This window comes from Papio anubis, chromosome 4, assembly GCF_008728515.1.
Source record: "Papio anubis isolate 15944 chromosome 4, Panubis1.0, whole genome shotgun sequence".
NCBI classification, from domain to species: domain Eukaryota; kingdom Metazoa; phylum Chordata; class Mammalia; order Primates; family Cercopithecidae; genus Papio; species Papio anubis.
In genome coordinates this window covers 164,312,531-164,328,751 of record NC_044979.1, presented here as the reverse complement: position 1 = coordinate 164,328,751, position 16,221 = coordinate 164,312,531, and the positions used below count along the sequence as shown (strand labels likewise).

The following is a 16,221-nucleotide window of genomic DNA, read 5'->3' as shown; positions in this document are numbered from 1 at the left end:
AATTTTCAGTAAAGTTGGGCTGGAAGTGGTGGCTCACGCCTGTAATTCCAGACCTTTGGGAGGCCAAGGCGGGAGGATGACTTGAGGCCAGGAGTTTGAGACCAACCTGCACAACATAGACTCCATCTACAAAATGTAAAAAAATTAGCTGGGCACAGTGGGGAGTGCTGGTAGTCCTAAGTACTTGGGAAGTTGTCGTGGTAGGATCACTTGGGCCTGGGAGATTGAGGCTGCAGTGAGCTTTGATTGTGCTGCCACTGCACTCCAGCCTAGGCAATAGAGTGAGATCCTGTCTTAACAAAACAAATTCCAGTACATTTATTGAATTTCTAAAAAAAGTCTAACTAGATTTTTAATTGGGGTTGTACTCAATTTATAGACCAATATGGAGAGACTTGCTTTCTTTATGTTATTGAGTCTTCCTATCCATGAACTTCTCATCTCTTTCAATTTTTATTTTTTTATTTTTTTTTTGAGACAGTCTCACTCTGTTGCCCATGCTGGAGTGCCGTGGTGTGATCTTGGCTCACTGCAACCTCTGCCTCCTGGGTTCAAGTGATTCTCCTGCCTCAGCCTCCCAAGTAGCTGGAATTACAAGCATGTGCCACCATGCCCGGCTAATTTTTGTACTTTTAGTAGAGACAGGGTCTCACTGTGTTGACAAACTGATCTTGAACTCCTGACCTCAAATGATCCACCAGCCTTGGCCTCCCAAAGTGCTGGGAATACAGGTGTGAGCCACCATGCCCAGCCTCTCAATTTATTTGGGTACTTAAAAATATCCTACAATAATTCTAAAAAAATCGACTTTATTGAAGTATAATTTGCACACAATCCTGTAAAATGCAGCCGTTTTTACAGTTAAGTTTTGACAGATGTATACACCCATCTACATGTATATATACCCATATAACCACTACAATAAAGAAATAGAACTTTCTTTTTTTACCCAAAATGCGTTCCTTTTGTCCATCCAAGTCATCCTCTGCCTTTATCCGAGGCAGTCATTGATTTGCCTTCCATCACTACAGATTAGGTTTGTCTTTTCTATGCTTTCATATAAATGGAGCTAGACATTACTGTCTATGTAGCTTCTTTTGCTTAGTGTAATGTTTTAAGGTTCATTCATGTTGTTGCATATATCAGTCCATTTTATTATTTAGTTTAATATAGTTTTCATGTGAACATATGTTTTTATCTTTCTTGAGTAAGGAGGGGAATTGATATGTCATATGGTAAGTATATCTTTATAGGAAGCTACCAAGATGTTTTCTAAAGTTGTAGTACTCTTACCAGCAGTGTGTGAGATTTTTAGTTGCTCCATATCCTCATGTTTCATATTGCCAGCCGTTTTAGTTTAGGTCATTCTCCTGGGTATGAGATCAGGGATTGCAATAGCTCGTGTGTCAAATCTGGCATATCTGTTTTTGTTTTTTTCATCCCCATCCCCATGGACACGAGGGAAACATCTATTTTTGTAGGTAGTTTTATGTATTATCTATGGCTCCTTTACTTCTTCTACAAAGCAGAGGTAAGTAGTTGCAACAGTGACGACATGGCCGGCAAACCCTAATATATTTCTGTCTCTTTGTAGAAGATGTTTACTGACCTCTGGAATAGAGGTTTCTCATTGTGGTTTTACTTTGCATTTCCCTGATGACTAATGATGTTGAACATCTTTTAATGTGTTTATGGGCCAATTGTATATCTTTTTTTGGAGGTGTCTGTTTTAATCTTTTGCTTATTTTTTATTTCAAGAACTTCTACTTGGTTTTTTATATTTTCTGTTTCTTAGATGAAATTGTCTATGTTTTCCCCATTGATCCTCATCGTATTTTCCTTTACTTTATTGAGTATAGTTTTAATAGCTTTTTAAAATCCATGTCTGATAACATCTGGGTCATATTGGGGTTGCATCAGTTAACTAACTGTCTTATCCCTTGTGATGAGACCACATTTTTCTGGCTCTTGGTATGTTGAGTAATTTAAGATTGTATACTGGACATTGTGAATGTTATGTTTTAGAGACTGGATTATTTTATATTTATCCAAAGGGTATTGTTTTTGTTAGCAGGTAGTTAACTCGATTAGACCCATTCCAAACCATTATGCCTGTGGTGGGAAATGGCTTAGCTCTCAGTTCATTTCTTGTTTTAGCTTTAAGCTGCTTCTAGTTTACTTGAGGCCAGGAGTTCAAGACCAGCCTGTGCAACATAGTTAGACTCATATCTCTAAAAAAAATTTAAAAATTAGCTGGGCATGGTGGAGTGCACATGCATAGTTCAGAGATAAGCTGTAGATTTAGGCTGTTAAAATACAGAATATAGAGGTTCCCTTCTGTGGTCTTCTCCTTTGTAGAGTCCCCCATCACTTTCCTGCATCGTCCCGTGTTATCCTGGCCTTCTTTCCTGGTTCTTCTAGTTCCTCTGGCCAGAAAGATGTCAGTCTTTCAACTGAAGTTGTAGCTGGTCCTGTGCCTTTGTGATGGTGACCACAGCCACGTGTGGGCAAGGCTGCCAAAATTGGGATCTCAATCTACATGGATCACTTACTCCCAGTTTGATTCTCTTCTAAAATGCATCTGTATTTCAGTCTCCAGAGCCCTCAGGTAGTTGTTTTTTTGTGTGTGTTTTATCCACAGAGCCTCCTTTTAGGAGGATTGATATATTGGGCTCTTATCCATATTTTTTTGTCCATTTTAAAATTGCAGTTTGGTTATTTTTGAGTTGCAAGTGTGCTGTATTTATCCTGAGTAGAAGTATTTGTCAGATAAAAGTAGGATGAATGCTTTCTTCCAGTATGTGGCTTGCCTTTTAATTTCATTCATGTTTTTGAAGAGTAGATGTTTTGATTTCGATGAAGTTTAATTGATCTTTTTTTTTTTTATGGTTGTGCATTTGATGTCTTATTTTTTATTTTTATTATTTGAATGGCCAGTTACTAGATTGATGTCTTATCTAAGAAATCTTTGCCTAAGTTTGCAAAGATTTTCTGTGTTTTATTTTAGAAGTTTTATAGGTTAGCTTCATGTAGTGGATTTAGTTATTTTTTGCATATAAACTGAAGGTGAGAGTCAAAATTAAGTGTTTGGTTATGTAGTATTCAGTTGGTGAAAGACTATCCCATCCTTATTCTGACACCTTTGTCAGAATTCACTTGACCGTATATGTACAACTTTAATTTTAGACTCTGTTCTGCTCCATTGAGCTGTATATCTATCCTTACACCCAATACCATGCACTCGATTATTAATGTTTTATACTGTGTTGAAAACTTCCAACTTTGTTCTTTTTCAAAATTCTTTTGGTTATCTTAGGTCTTTTGCATTCTAGAATAATGTTTTACAGTCTGCTCAGTCCTTATGGTTTTTGTTTCTTTCATGAATGAGTGCTTGAAAAGCAAAGCAAAATTTTCTTGATTTTTCTGATGTTTTATGATCAAAGTTTTTCAGCATAGCTAGAAGTTTGCTGTCTTTGTAAATGTCATGTCTTTGAAAATACTTTGCTAACTTTGATTTGGTAATATTTTATATAAAATATACATAAAATATTTTGTGGGGTTAAATATGTGTATATTTTTAAATCTCACAAAATATTATACTCTCAATCTTTGTTTAGATTTGCCTATATATTTGTTGCTTTGTGTCAGAAGGTGTTTTTGACCTTAGCCCTCATTGCTTTTTGAGGCCAGGGTCGCTTTGGCTCACCCAGGCGGGCACAGTGGTACAATCTTGGCTCATTGCAACCTCCGCCTTCCAGATTCAAGTAATTTTTGTGCCTCAGCCTCCCAAATCCTGGGATTACAAGCATGTGCCACCATGCCTGGCTAATTTTTGTATTTTTAGTAGAGATGGGGTTTTGCTTTGTTGGCCAGCCCGGTCTTGAACTCCTGGCCTCAAGTGATCTGCCCATCTCAACCTGCCAAAGTTCTGGGATTACAGACATGATCCACCATGCCTGGCCTTCACCCTCATTCTTGAAAGACATATTTGCTGAGTACAGGATTGTATGTTGGTAGTTATTTTTGTGTTGAAGATACCATTCCATGTCTTCTGATTAAATTATTGCTGTCAAAATTAACTATCAGTCTTATTGTCCTTCTTTTGAAGGTAGTTTATCTTTCCTTTTGGGCTACTTTTAAGTTTTTCTCCTTGTGTTTTTCCATTTGCACCATAATGTGTCTTTGTGTGGATTTCCTTTATGTATCCTGCTTGGGATTTGTTGGGCTTTTTGAATCTTTGAGTTGGTATATTTCATTGGCTCTGTAAAATTCTCAGCTATTATCTTTTTCCTTTGCCTCATTCTTCTCTTGTTTTGGGATTCTGATTAAATAGATATTAAACCTCACTGTATCCTCTATGTCTGTTATGTTTTCTTTGTTGTTTTTCGTTTTTTTGTCTCTCCATGCTGCTTTGTGGATAATTTCTTTTGCTCAGTCTTCTAGTTCACTGATTCTCTCTTATTTGTATCTAACCTCCAGCTGCCTTATTCCATTCAGGCTACTTTAACAAAATACAGTCAGTCCTCCATATCTGCAGGTTCTGCATATGTGGATTCAATCAACTGTAGATGAGGAACCTGTGGATATGGAGGGCCGACTGTATTACGCCATTTGATGTCAGGGACATTTTATATAATTCCTGGGAATTTGGCATATGTGTGGGGGTGGGAGGGTGGGGTGTCCTTGAACCAATCCCCTGCAGGTACCAAGGGATGAACTGTACCTTAGACTGAGTAATTTGTAAATAATAAAAATTTATTTCTCATGGTTCTATAGGCTGGACATTTCAAGATCAAGGTGCCAGCAGATTCAGTGTCTGGTGAGGGTTGCTTTCTCTGTTTCAAAGATGGCTGCTTTTTGCTGTGTCCTCACATGGCAGAAGGAGTAAACATGGTCTCTCATACCCTTTTATAAGGGCACTCTGATCCTATTCATGAGGGTAGTGCTCTCAAGACTTAATCATCTCCTAAAGTCCTCGCTGCTTAATACTATCACACTGGTGATTAAGTTTCAACATATTAATTTTGGAGGGAGACATTCAGACCATTGCACTGTTCTTAAACTATGAGTTGAGCTTTAAATTTTAATTATTTTTAGTTTAGTAATTGTGCTTGATCTTTTTCAGATCTGCTCTGTTTTTACCAGGATCCTTTTTCCTACAAGTTTTAAAAAACTTTTGTTCCTTTAAATGTAGTAAGCATCGTATTATTAAATTTGTGACTGATCATTCTAAGATTTAAAGTCTCAGATCTTTTATTTCTCCTGATTGTGGCTCATGGTGTCTTATTTTCTGTTTGTTTGGCTATAATGGAGGCCCCAAATGAAGGCTTCTGCTACTAAAGAGGATTTGTGTTTGCGTCAGTCAAAGAAAGAGAAAGTTGAATTAATTCTTTCAGCCTTCACTTTTGCCTTGGTAATTCCTTATGCCTTTTCAGCCATTTCATACTCTAAGATTTTAAAAAGTATTTTTTCTAGCTATTTTAGTTTTCTTAATGGGAGGGTTAGTGTGAATCATCTATTACTATACATTAAAAATCTTATCAAGTTTTACTAGGTTTTAATTTAATTCAGCTTTGCTTTCTTTTAGATTCGCTCAGCTTATTTTGAGTTAGTTTCTGCATTGTGCCAGCGCATTCCACAGCTGATGAAAGAGGAAGCATCCAAAGTGAGCCCATCGGTTCTACTTAGCATTGATGACAGTGACCCAATTGTCTGCCCAGCTCTCTGGGAAGCTGTACTCTATACACTTACAACTATTGAGGTATGTAAGAGAGGCACATTTAGTACACTGAGGAATACTTGTCTTTTAGTTGCATTTTAGAACCCTTGGGTATCATATGACCGAGAACCTATGAGATAAGAATATCTAAAACTTATTGGGAAAATGCTTTCTTGGAAATAAAATAATCTAAACTTGGCATCGATCTTAAAGTGACTAAAAATGGCAAAGAGTTTTTATTTTATTTTGTTTAGCCAGTATTATTTCTTTAAACCTTATGTGGCCTAGTGCAGTCACCATATCTGAATTTTATATTTAGAATGAAATATAATTAAGATTGAAATATAATTGTCCCTTTTAGCAACTTTTATAGAAATAGAAGTTAAATAATTATTTCTAATCAATACTGTCTTGTATCCATGTCAAATATATGATCATTATATGTAATACATTTATAATTTCAGTTTTAGTTTTTAATGGTGGTGAGAGATTTTAGCTTTTTTTAGGTAAAATACTGGGTTTTTCTTTTTGAGAGCCTATATGTTTTCTCTTTTGAGAAAAGTATGTTTATGATGTCTAATTACTACTATAATCTTTTCTTTGGTTAGGACTGTTGGCTTCATGTAAATGCAAAAAAGAGTGTGTTTCCCAAGCTATCAACTGTGATTCGTGAAGGTGGTCGGGGTCTAGCTACTGTCATATATCCTTACCTTCTGCCATTCATCAGCAAGCTCCCTCAGTCCATCACAAATCCAAAGTTGGATTTTTTCAAAAATTTCCTCACGTCTCTAGTTGCTGGGTAAGAAATTTAAATTTTTGATTTTTAAAACAGATTTTCCTGGTTTTATATTCATTATTTTCTTTCTTAAATTTCTCCAAGTTGTTTTACTATTCATTAAATACTTTTAAAGTTTTCAGAGAATTGCAGTTGGTATTTTTTTCTTGAGTACGTTCAAGACTTCTGTAGTAGTACACAGCAGAAAGTTATATGGTAAAGCTCCTAGTTAGAAATAGGTCAACTAGGCTGTTTTTCAAATTAGCCATTTTTTAAATAGCAGAATGCGCTAACCAACTGCACCACAGAGACATGTAGCCATTTTTTATTTTTTATATTGATAAATATAAATGCCTAAATGCAGAAAATTAGCCAGTGAAATTTTTAAAACTTCCACAAATTTAACTACTATAGATGTTTAAATTCACACTTAAAAAAACCATTTCAGTACATTTGTTGAACTTAGAAGATACATGATTTTATTAATGATTACAAATTTTTTTACTACACTATTATCTTTATTTGGTTAATCAGTTATCTCGAATTTGCAAGTGGATTGGTTCCATGAATAGAAAATTAATATCTCGGCTGGGCGTGGTGCTAGCACAAGCCGAAGTGGGAGGATTGCTTGAGGCCAGGAATTCAAGACCAGTCTGGTCAAGATAGTAAGACCCTATTTCTTAAAAAAAAAAAAAAAAGAAGAAGAAGAAGAAAAAGGAAATATTCTCTTATTTTTTACTGATAATTTTTTGCAAAACTTTTTCAAAGTTTTTTAAGTTCCTATTCTCATTGGGCTATATGTATTTTCATTGGTATTTAATTTGTAGTTTAAGAAACTGCTTTAAAAATGTTTCTTCTGTCATGATGCCTTTTTGAGGTCTTTATTTTGATAATTCTGAGTTCTTATTTCTTCTTCACAAAAGAGTAATCCAGTTATTAATTATTTCTTAGGCTGTCAACAGAGAGAACTAAAACCAGCTCTTCAGAGTCCTTGGCAGTAATATCTGCTTTTTTTGAATGCTTACGTTTTATAATGCAGCAAAACTTAGGTGAGGAAGAAATTGAACAGATGCTCATCAATGATCAGGTATCTAGTAAAAGTCATCAGTGTCTTTGCATACTGATTATATAGGATCAACCTCATTGTGTCTTGTTGCCATTTTCAGTAATAAGCCTTCCTTGTAAAAATTTTATTTTTATAATTTACCAATTGAGTAATGTTTATTTCTGACCAGAGAAGTAAAAATTCCATACTCTCAGTTGCTAGCATAGTATGATCCCTAAGAAACTAATCAGTGTCTGGATGCAGAAACCCTATTTTTTTTTTTTTTTTTTTTTTTGAGATGGGAGTTTCGCTCTTTGTTGCCCAGGCTGGAGTACAATGGCATGATCTCGGCTCACTGCAACCTCTGCCTCCTGGGTTCAAACAATTCTCCTGCCTCAGCTTCCCAAGTAGCTGGGATTACAGGTAACTGCCACTACACCTAGCTAATTTTTGTATTTTTAGTAGAGATGGTGTTTCACCATGTTGGTCAGACTGGTCGAGAACTCCTGACCTCAGGTGATCCACCCGCCTCGGCCTCACAAAGTGCTGGAATTACAGGTGTGAGCCATTGCGCCCAGCCTGTAAAAACCCTGTTTTAGAAAGATGTAATGCAGGCTGGGCATTGTGGCTCACGCCTGTAATCCCAGCACTTTGGGAGGCCGAGGTGGGTGGATCACTTGAGGTTGGGGCTTCAAGACCAGCCTGACCAACATGGAGAAACCCCATCTCTACTAAAAATGCAAAATTAGCCGGGCGTGGTGGTGCATGCCTGTAATCCCAGCTACTCAGGAGGTTGGATAATTGCTTGAACCTGGGAGGTGGAGGTTGCAGTGAGCCAAAATCGTGCCATTGCACTCTAGTCTGGGCAACGAGCGAAACTCCATCTCAAAAAAAAAAAAAAGATGTAATGCAAAGCAGAATTTTGAAGATGCTATTTATGATCTTTTGTAGTAAGTTTAAATAAATCATGAAGCAATCATCTTGTTAATTCTAAAATACTCAAATTATGCTTTGTGAAAGTTTGGCTTGGCTTTTAGAACCAGAGATGAGCGAAGGTTATGGAATATGGTTCTTTACAGTAGGAGATTAATGAGATTTTAGAAGTCCAGATCCTAGGATTTCTCTAACTACCCTTATTTGTGTAATTTAGGAAATAGGATACCACACTCTGTGGGTTCTAGGTATCTTTCATATTGGCTTATAGTCTCACATCTTAGATTTACCTGTAGTTAAGGCAGAAAAGCAAAACACTTAAGTCCAGAAGATGCAAAGAAAATTAGATGGTTAATGACCAAGAATCCCAGTCAGTTTTATCACGAAAAAGGAATAATTGAGATGAAATCATTCAGCTCTTTTATGATATGAAAGAGATCTTCAGGTTAACTTTTTCAGAGTTCTAGGGGAAAATTTATGTTTTTCATTTATTAAATATGAAATTTTATAGTATTTTACAAATACTTTGTTTAAATTTTATTTCTCTTGAAAATTGAACTTCTCTATTTTGTACCTTCTGTGAGTGGAAAAAACACAGTTTTTCCTCTACTCTCACACCATAGTAATCAACACAGAAGACTTCTGTGACCAAATATGTGGGGATTTCTCCCCACCCAGCAAGCAGTCAGTTCTGCAGCAGACACCAGCTGTGTGTTCTTCAATTCAATTCTGACTCTCTACCTGGAGATAGTGTCAGATCTCACTGGCTTAGGACTCAGTCCCACAAGACCGCTCCCCACTTCTGATGCCAATCGCAAGCCCCAGGCTGTTTTACCTGAGCTTCTGACCAACCGGCTATACATCTTAATCAGGGATCCCATGACCCCCTCCTGGGGTTTGCTTAATTTGCTAGACTGGCTCACAGAACTCAGAGAAACAATTTACCGGTTTATTATAAATGATATTACAAAGGATACAGATGAAGAAATGCACAGGGTGAGATACGGGAAGGGGCGAAGAACTTCCACACCCTCCTTGGGTGCGCTACCCTTCAGGAAGCTCCACAAGTTCAGCTATCTGGGAGCTCCCTGAATGCTGTCTTTCTTGCATTTTTATGGAGGCTTCATTACTAGACATGAATGATTAAGTAATTGCCACTGGTGATCAGCTTAACCTTTAGCTGCCCTTGTATCCTTGGAGGTTGGGGAGGTATTGAAAGTTCTAATCCTTTAATCCTGCCTTGGTCTTTCTGGTGATCAGCCCCCATCCTGCTGTATAGGTGCTGCCAGCCATCAGTCAACCCATTAGCTTACAAAATGATATCACTTTGGAGATTCAAGGATTTTAGAGCTATGTATCAGGAGATGGGGTTGAAGACCAAATATATATTTTATGATACTATACCTTTTCTTTCAGTTGATCCCTTTTATTGATGCAGTTCTCAAAGACCCAGGGTTGCAACATGGGCAGCTATTTAACCATTTAGCAGAAACTCTAAGTTCCTGGGAAGCCAAAGCAGACACGGAAAAAGATGAAAAAACAGCTCACAACTTGGAGAACGTACTGATACATTTCTGGGAAAGACTGTCAGAGATCTGTGTCGTGAAAATCAATGAGCCAGAAGCTGATGTTGAGTCGGTTTTGGGTGTATCTAACCTATTACAGGTGCTTCAGAAGCCGAATAGCTCATTGAAGTCAAATAAAAAAAGAAATGGTAAGGTTAGATTTGCTGATGAGATACCTGAAAGCAATAAGGAGAATGAAAAATGTGTATCTTCAGAAGGAGAGAACACTGAAGGCTGGGAATTAACAAGTGAACCTTCTCTCACTCATAATTCTTCAGGCCTTTTGTCTCCGCTAAGGAAAAAACCTTTGGAAGACTTAGTCTGTAAACTCGCAGATATAAGTATCAATTATGTCAATGAACAAAAGTCAGAGCAACATCTAAGGTTTCTTTCTACTCTGCTTGACTCCTTTTCTTCAAGCCGAGTATTTAAAATGCTACTTGGTGATGAAAAACAGAGTATTGTCCAAGCCAAACCTCTTGAAATAGCCAAACTTGCACAAAAAAATCCTGCGGTGCAGTTTTTATACCAGAAACTGATAGGCTGGCTAAATGAAGATCAAAGGAAGGATTTTGGGTTCCTGGTGGACATTTTGTACAGTGCTCTCCGGTGCTGTGACAATGATATGGAAAGAAAAAAAGTCTTGGATGATCTAACCAAGGTATTCCTGTTGTATATCTTTTCAAACTATTTTAATAATAGATGAGTAGAATGAGCCTGCATATTGTTTTCTGGTTGTTTCTTCACTGGGAGTGTCAATTTTAGGACAAGCAGTATATTTTTGATCATGATTTGGGAAGTATCTAAGGCTGCTGGGTAGATGTTCAGCAGTATCAGGATAACAAATACTTGTAATTAAAAGGTGAATTCTTTTAATCTATACATTTAAAAGGTTGGATAAGAACATTTTAGTTTTGTATTGGTTTCATGGGTACTTCATTTACTTTTTAAAAGTTTTAGCTGGGCATGTTGGTGCATGCCTATAGTCCCAGCTACTCAGGAGGTTGAGGTGAGACAATTGGCTTGAGCCCAGGAGTTCTAGACTAGCCTGGGCAACATAGCAAAACCCCATCTCAAACAAAAAGTTGTTCTAGCAGATTGTTTCTAACTCTTTTTCTTTTTTCAGGTGGACCTGAAATGGAATTCTCTTCTTAAGATTATTGAAAAGGTATCTTAGGGATTTTTTTTTTTTTGTACTTATGGGAATAGAAATATTATAACCATAGTCCTATTCACACAATAAATATGATCAGTCAGGTTCTGTGTTAGAGAACTTCCTCATTATTGTACCTTTCTTCCTATAATGTGGGAAGATATGTGTTCTTTTCCTTTCCTGTAGTATTATTTTTCTGGTTAGTAATATTAGGGAAAAATGAACAGGCTTTAGAAAATCCAGTGTTTCTTTCCTAGAAGGTAACAAAGGCAGATTTAAACATTTTATTATCTTTTAATTAAGGCTACAACTTTCTGCTCTTATCCTAGTTACTTTTTATACTGTAGAAATGGATTGGTGGTTCTAGCTTTGGCTAGAACACATGAGAAAATTAAGTTTTCTCTACTCTGGAACACTATGTAGGTAAATAAAAATCTTCCAGTCTTTGTATGATTGCCACTGACTAAGAAAATTAGTGGTAAGAATAATGAAAAGAAATGAAAGAACACAAACCATTTACAAATTTTCAAAATAGCTTAAGTATTCTTTCCTAATGAGGATGTAAATGTTGTAACTAACACTTTTCCAGCTGTAGAGATGTTATGACTAGCTACCTAAAATTCGTACTCCTTTTTAAAGCATTTTCAAATTATTTTTCTGTTTTCATAGCTAACTCCAATTTGCAAGTTTTTTTCTATTTTTTAAATTGTAGTAAAAAAACACATAGCATGAAATTTACCATCTTAACCATTTCTAAATGTACAGTTCAGTAGCATCAAGTATATTTATATTGTTGTGCAGTTTCCATAACTTAATTCGTCTTGCAAAACTGAAACCCTGTATCCATTAAACAGGAACTCCCCATTTTCCCCATGGTTTTATTTTTACAAAATAAATACAGAATATTTATTATTTTTCAATGAGGAATATGACTTATCAGGCACACTATTTGCCCTAGTTTATCTAGTGCCTTCTCTCCCTGTAGCCAAGTTACATGAAGAGCTAAATTATCAGAAGGCTCCTTGATAAGCCTTGAATCAGAGCAGGGGGTGTAAATAATTTGATAAGAGTAGACTAATGTATCCATTTCCAACTTAGGAATGTACCTGCCATGAAGTGCAAATACTCACATCTGTGTGGAAGAATATCCTCTTCCTGAGCAGTGATTGGAAGTTCCTAGCCAGTGTTTGCTGCCTGCGCTTCCATGACTCACTAGCCTCCTCATCTCCTTACAGCTAGGCAGCTTTCATTAGATATGTTCATACTGGCATATCTCAGAGACATCGTAAGTTCAGTTCCAGACCGCAGCAATAAAGCAAGTTACACAAATATTTTGGATTGCCAGTGCATATAAAAGTTATGTGTACACTATAGTCTATTAAGTGTGCAATAACATTATATCTGAAAACCAATGTACATATCTTAATTTAAAATTACTTTATTGCTAAACAGTGCTAATGATCATCTAAGCCTTCAGCGAGTTGTAATCATTTTGCTGATGGAGAGTCTTGCCTCGATGTTCATGGCTGCTGACTGACCAGGGTGGTGGTATCTGAAGGCTGGAGTGGCTGTGGCAATTTCTTAAAATAAGGACAACAGTGCAGTTTACTGCACTGATTGACTCTTCCTTTCATGAAAGATTTCTCTGAAGCATATGATGCTGTTTGATAGCATTTTACCCAAAGAAGAACTTCTTTTTTTTTTTTTTTTTTGAGACGGAGTCTCACGCTGTGTCACCCAGGCTGGAGTGCAGTGGCGCGATCTCGGCTCACTGCAAGCTCCGCCTCCCAGGTTCACGCCATTCTCCTGCCTCAGCCTCCGAGTAGCTGGGACTACAGGCGCCCGCCACCACGCCCGGCTAGTTTTTTTTTTGTATTTTTAGTAGAGACGGGGTTTCACCATGTTAGCCAGGATGGTCTCGATCTCCTGACCTCGTGATCCACCCGCCTCGGCCTCCCAAAGTGCTGGGATTACAGGCTTGAGCCACCGCGCCCGGCAAGAAGAACTTCTTTCAGAATTGGAGTCAATCCTTTCAAACCCTGCTACTGCTGTATTATCTAAGTTTATGTAATATTCTAAATCCTTTGTGGTCATGTCAACGATGTTCATGCTTTTTCACCAGGAGTAGATTCCACCTCAGGAAACCACTTTCTTATCTGTAAGAGGGAACTCCTCATCCATCCACATTTTATTATGAGATTACAGCATTTCAGTCACACCTTCAGGCTTCATGTCTCATTCTAGTTCTTTGCCTCTTTCCTCCACATCTGCAGTTACTTCCTAAAGTCTTGAACCTCCCAAAGTCATCCATGAGGGTTGGAATCAACTTCTCAACTCCTATTAATGTTACTGTTTTAGACTTTTCCCATGGTTCATGAATGTCTTAATGACATCTAAAATGGTGAGTTTTTTCCAGAAGGTTTTCAATGGACTTTGCCCAGATCCATCAGAGGAATCACTGTCTATGGCTGCTACAGCTTAATGAAATGTATTTCTTATTAATAAGACTTGAAAGTTAAAATTACTCTTTGATGCATGGGCTACAGAATGGATGTTGTGTTAGCAGGCGTGAAAACAACATTAATTTCCTTGTACATCTCTATCAGCGGTCTTGGGTTAACCAGGTGCATTGTCAATGAGCAGTAATACTTTGAAAGGATTTTTTCTTTCTTTTTTTCCTTCGTTTTTCCCACAGTGGGCTTAAGATATTCAATCAACCACACTATAAACATGTGCCGTAATTTAGTCCTTGTTATTCCACTTATAGAGCACAGGCAAAGTAGATTTAGCATAAGCTTAAGAGCCCTAGGATTTTTAAAATGAGAAATGAGCATTGGCTTCAACTTAAAGTTACCAGCTGTATTAGCCCCTAACAAGAGTCAGCCTGTTCTTTGAAACTTGGAAGCCAGGCATTGACTTTTTGCTAGCTATGAGAGTCCTAGATGGCATCTTCTTCTAATATGTGACTGTTTTACCTCCACTGAAAATCTGTTCAGTGTAGCCACCTTCATTATTGATCTTGGCTAGATCTTCTGTATAACATGCTGCAGCTTCTACATCAGCACTTGCTGCTTCACCTTGTACTTTTGTATTGTGGAGATGGTTTCTTCCTTTAAACCTCATGAACCACCCTTTGCTAGCGTCAGACTTTTCTTTTGCAGCTTCCTCACCTCTCAGCCTTCATAGAATTAAAGAGAATTAGGGCCTTGCTCTGGATTAGGTTTTGGCTTAAGAGAATGTTGTGGCTTGTTTGATCTTCTGTCTGGACCACTAAAACTTTGTCCATATCAGCAGTAAGTCTGTGTGACTTTCTGTTACTCTTGGGCTCACAGGAGTGGCGCTTTTAATTTCCTTCAATAACTTTTCCTTTGCATTCACAACTTGGCTGTTTGACACAAGAGGCCAGCTTTCCACCTCTCTTGGCTTGCAACGTGCCGTCCTTGCTAAGCTTCATCATTTCCAGCTTTTGATTTAAAGTGAGAGATGTGTGACTCTTCTTTCCACTTGAACATTTAGAGGCCATTGTAGTGTTACTAATTGGCCCAATTTCAGCATTGTCATGTCTAAGGGAATAGGGAGGCCCAAGGACAGAGAAGAGAGATTAGGTAACGGTCAGTCAGCAGGGCAGTCAGAACACACACACGACATTTGTTAATTAAGTTTGCCCTCTTACATGGCAGTGGTTTGTGGCACCCCCAAACATTACAATCGTAACATGAAAAGTCACTAATTGCAGATCACTGTAACAGATATAATAATGAAAAGTTTGAAATATTGTGTGAATTACCAAAATATGACACAGAGACACAAAATGAGCATATATTGTTGTTAAATGGTGCTAATAAACTTGCTCAATGCAGGGTTGCCACAAATCTTCAAGTTTTAAAATTGCAGCATTTACAAAGCACAATAAATATAAGCCCAATAAAATGAGGTATGCCTGTACATTATGTTGAACTTTTTATCTTGCTAACTCGAGAGGCATTTTATTCAGAAGTTTATTTTGTTTACCAGGATTCTGCAGAATAGATTGGTTTTACTTGGCAAACTACACTGGGAAAGCAGGTATCACAGCCATCTAAATTCTAAAGTAGTTTTTCTTGTTTTATGGAACCTTAATACTTTATGAGCAGAGTCTTAAAATCATCTTTTTTGAGACAGAGTCTCGCTCTGTTGCCCAGCAGGCTGGAGTGCAATTTCACGGTCTCGGCTTACTGCAGCTTCTGCCTCCCAGGTTCAAGCGATTCTTCTGCCTCAGCCTCCTGAGTAGCTGGGATTATAGGCACCTGCCACCATGCCCAGCTAATTTTTGAATTTTTAGTAGAGACAAGATTTCACCGTGTTGGTTGGTCAGGCTGGTCTTAAAGTCATCTTTTAAAAAAACAATCAATTAAAAAACAGATTTGAGTTTTGGAACCATAAAAGGACCTTAGAGATTTTCTAAGTTAATCTTTCCAACTTTCAAATTAGGAGATAGGCCCACGTTTATTAAAAGATTTGTCCAAGGTTGTAGGCTAGTTAGTGATAAAGCTTGGACTAAAATATAAGCTCTGGTTACCTACAATTTTTAAATAAAAGGATAAAGTTTTCCAAGCACTACCCAATCTGCACTTGGATTTTTTTTTTTCTTCCAGATTGCTTTGAAATGAACCAAGTTGCAAATTCCTTTCTTCTCAGCCCTTAAAGCAAAAGCAGCTCTGGGAACATGGATCAGCATGCTTTAGGGGTGGATTTACAGTTTGTTTTCTTGCTTCCCCACCTCATGAAAATAAGTTGCTGTCAGATATCTGGCCCTAGTAACTCTATCAGAGAATTTGGGGAAATAAATCCCATTGTTCATACTGAAGTCATTTACCATTATTATACATTAATTGTTCTTTAATTTTAGCAAAATTAATGAACAAAAATTTATAGAGCATTTATAAATCTACAAAGTTTATTCATGATTCATTGAACATATCTACAGTGTTGATAGCAGGTATCAAAGAAGTTTAAGACAGTCTCTACTCTCAAGGAACTTACAATCTCATT

The 16,221-nt window shown here is 37.2% G+C and overlaps 1 protein-coding gene across 5 annotated transcripts in view; it reads left to right on the top strand.

Moving 5' to 3' along the window:
• Positions 1–16,221, top strand: part of LTN1 (listerin E3 ubiquitin protein ligase 1) — a 66,565-nt gene that overhangs the window by 16,090 nt on the left and 34,254 nt on the right. For 2 of the 5 annotated variants that reach the window (XM_017956490.3, XM_031665684.1), the window contains exons 7-11: positions 5,588–5,761; positions 6,328–6,518; positions 7,446–7,581; positions 9,889–10,698; positions 11,164–11,205. In XM_017956490.3, coding sequence (XP_017811979.2) covers positions 5,588–5,761; positions 6,328–6,518; positions 7,446–7,581; positions 9,889–10,698; positions 11,164–11,205 — 1,353 coding nt within the window. Of the gene's footprint in view, positions 1–4,843; positions 5,414–5,587; positions 5,762–6,327; positions 6,519–7,445; positions 7,582–9,888; positions 10,699–11,163; positions 11,206–16,221 lie in introns of those variants that run through there. The other 3 variants (XM_031665686.1, XM_031665685.1, XM_031665683.1) reach the window with 3 other exon arrangements.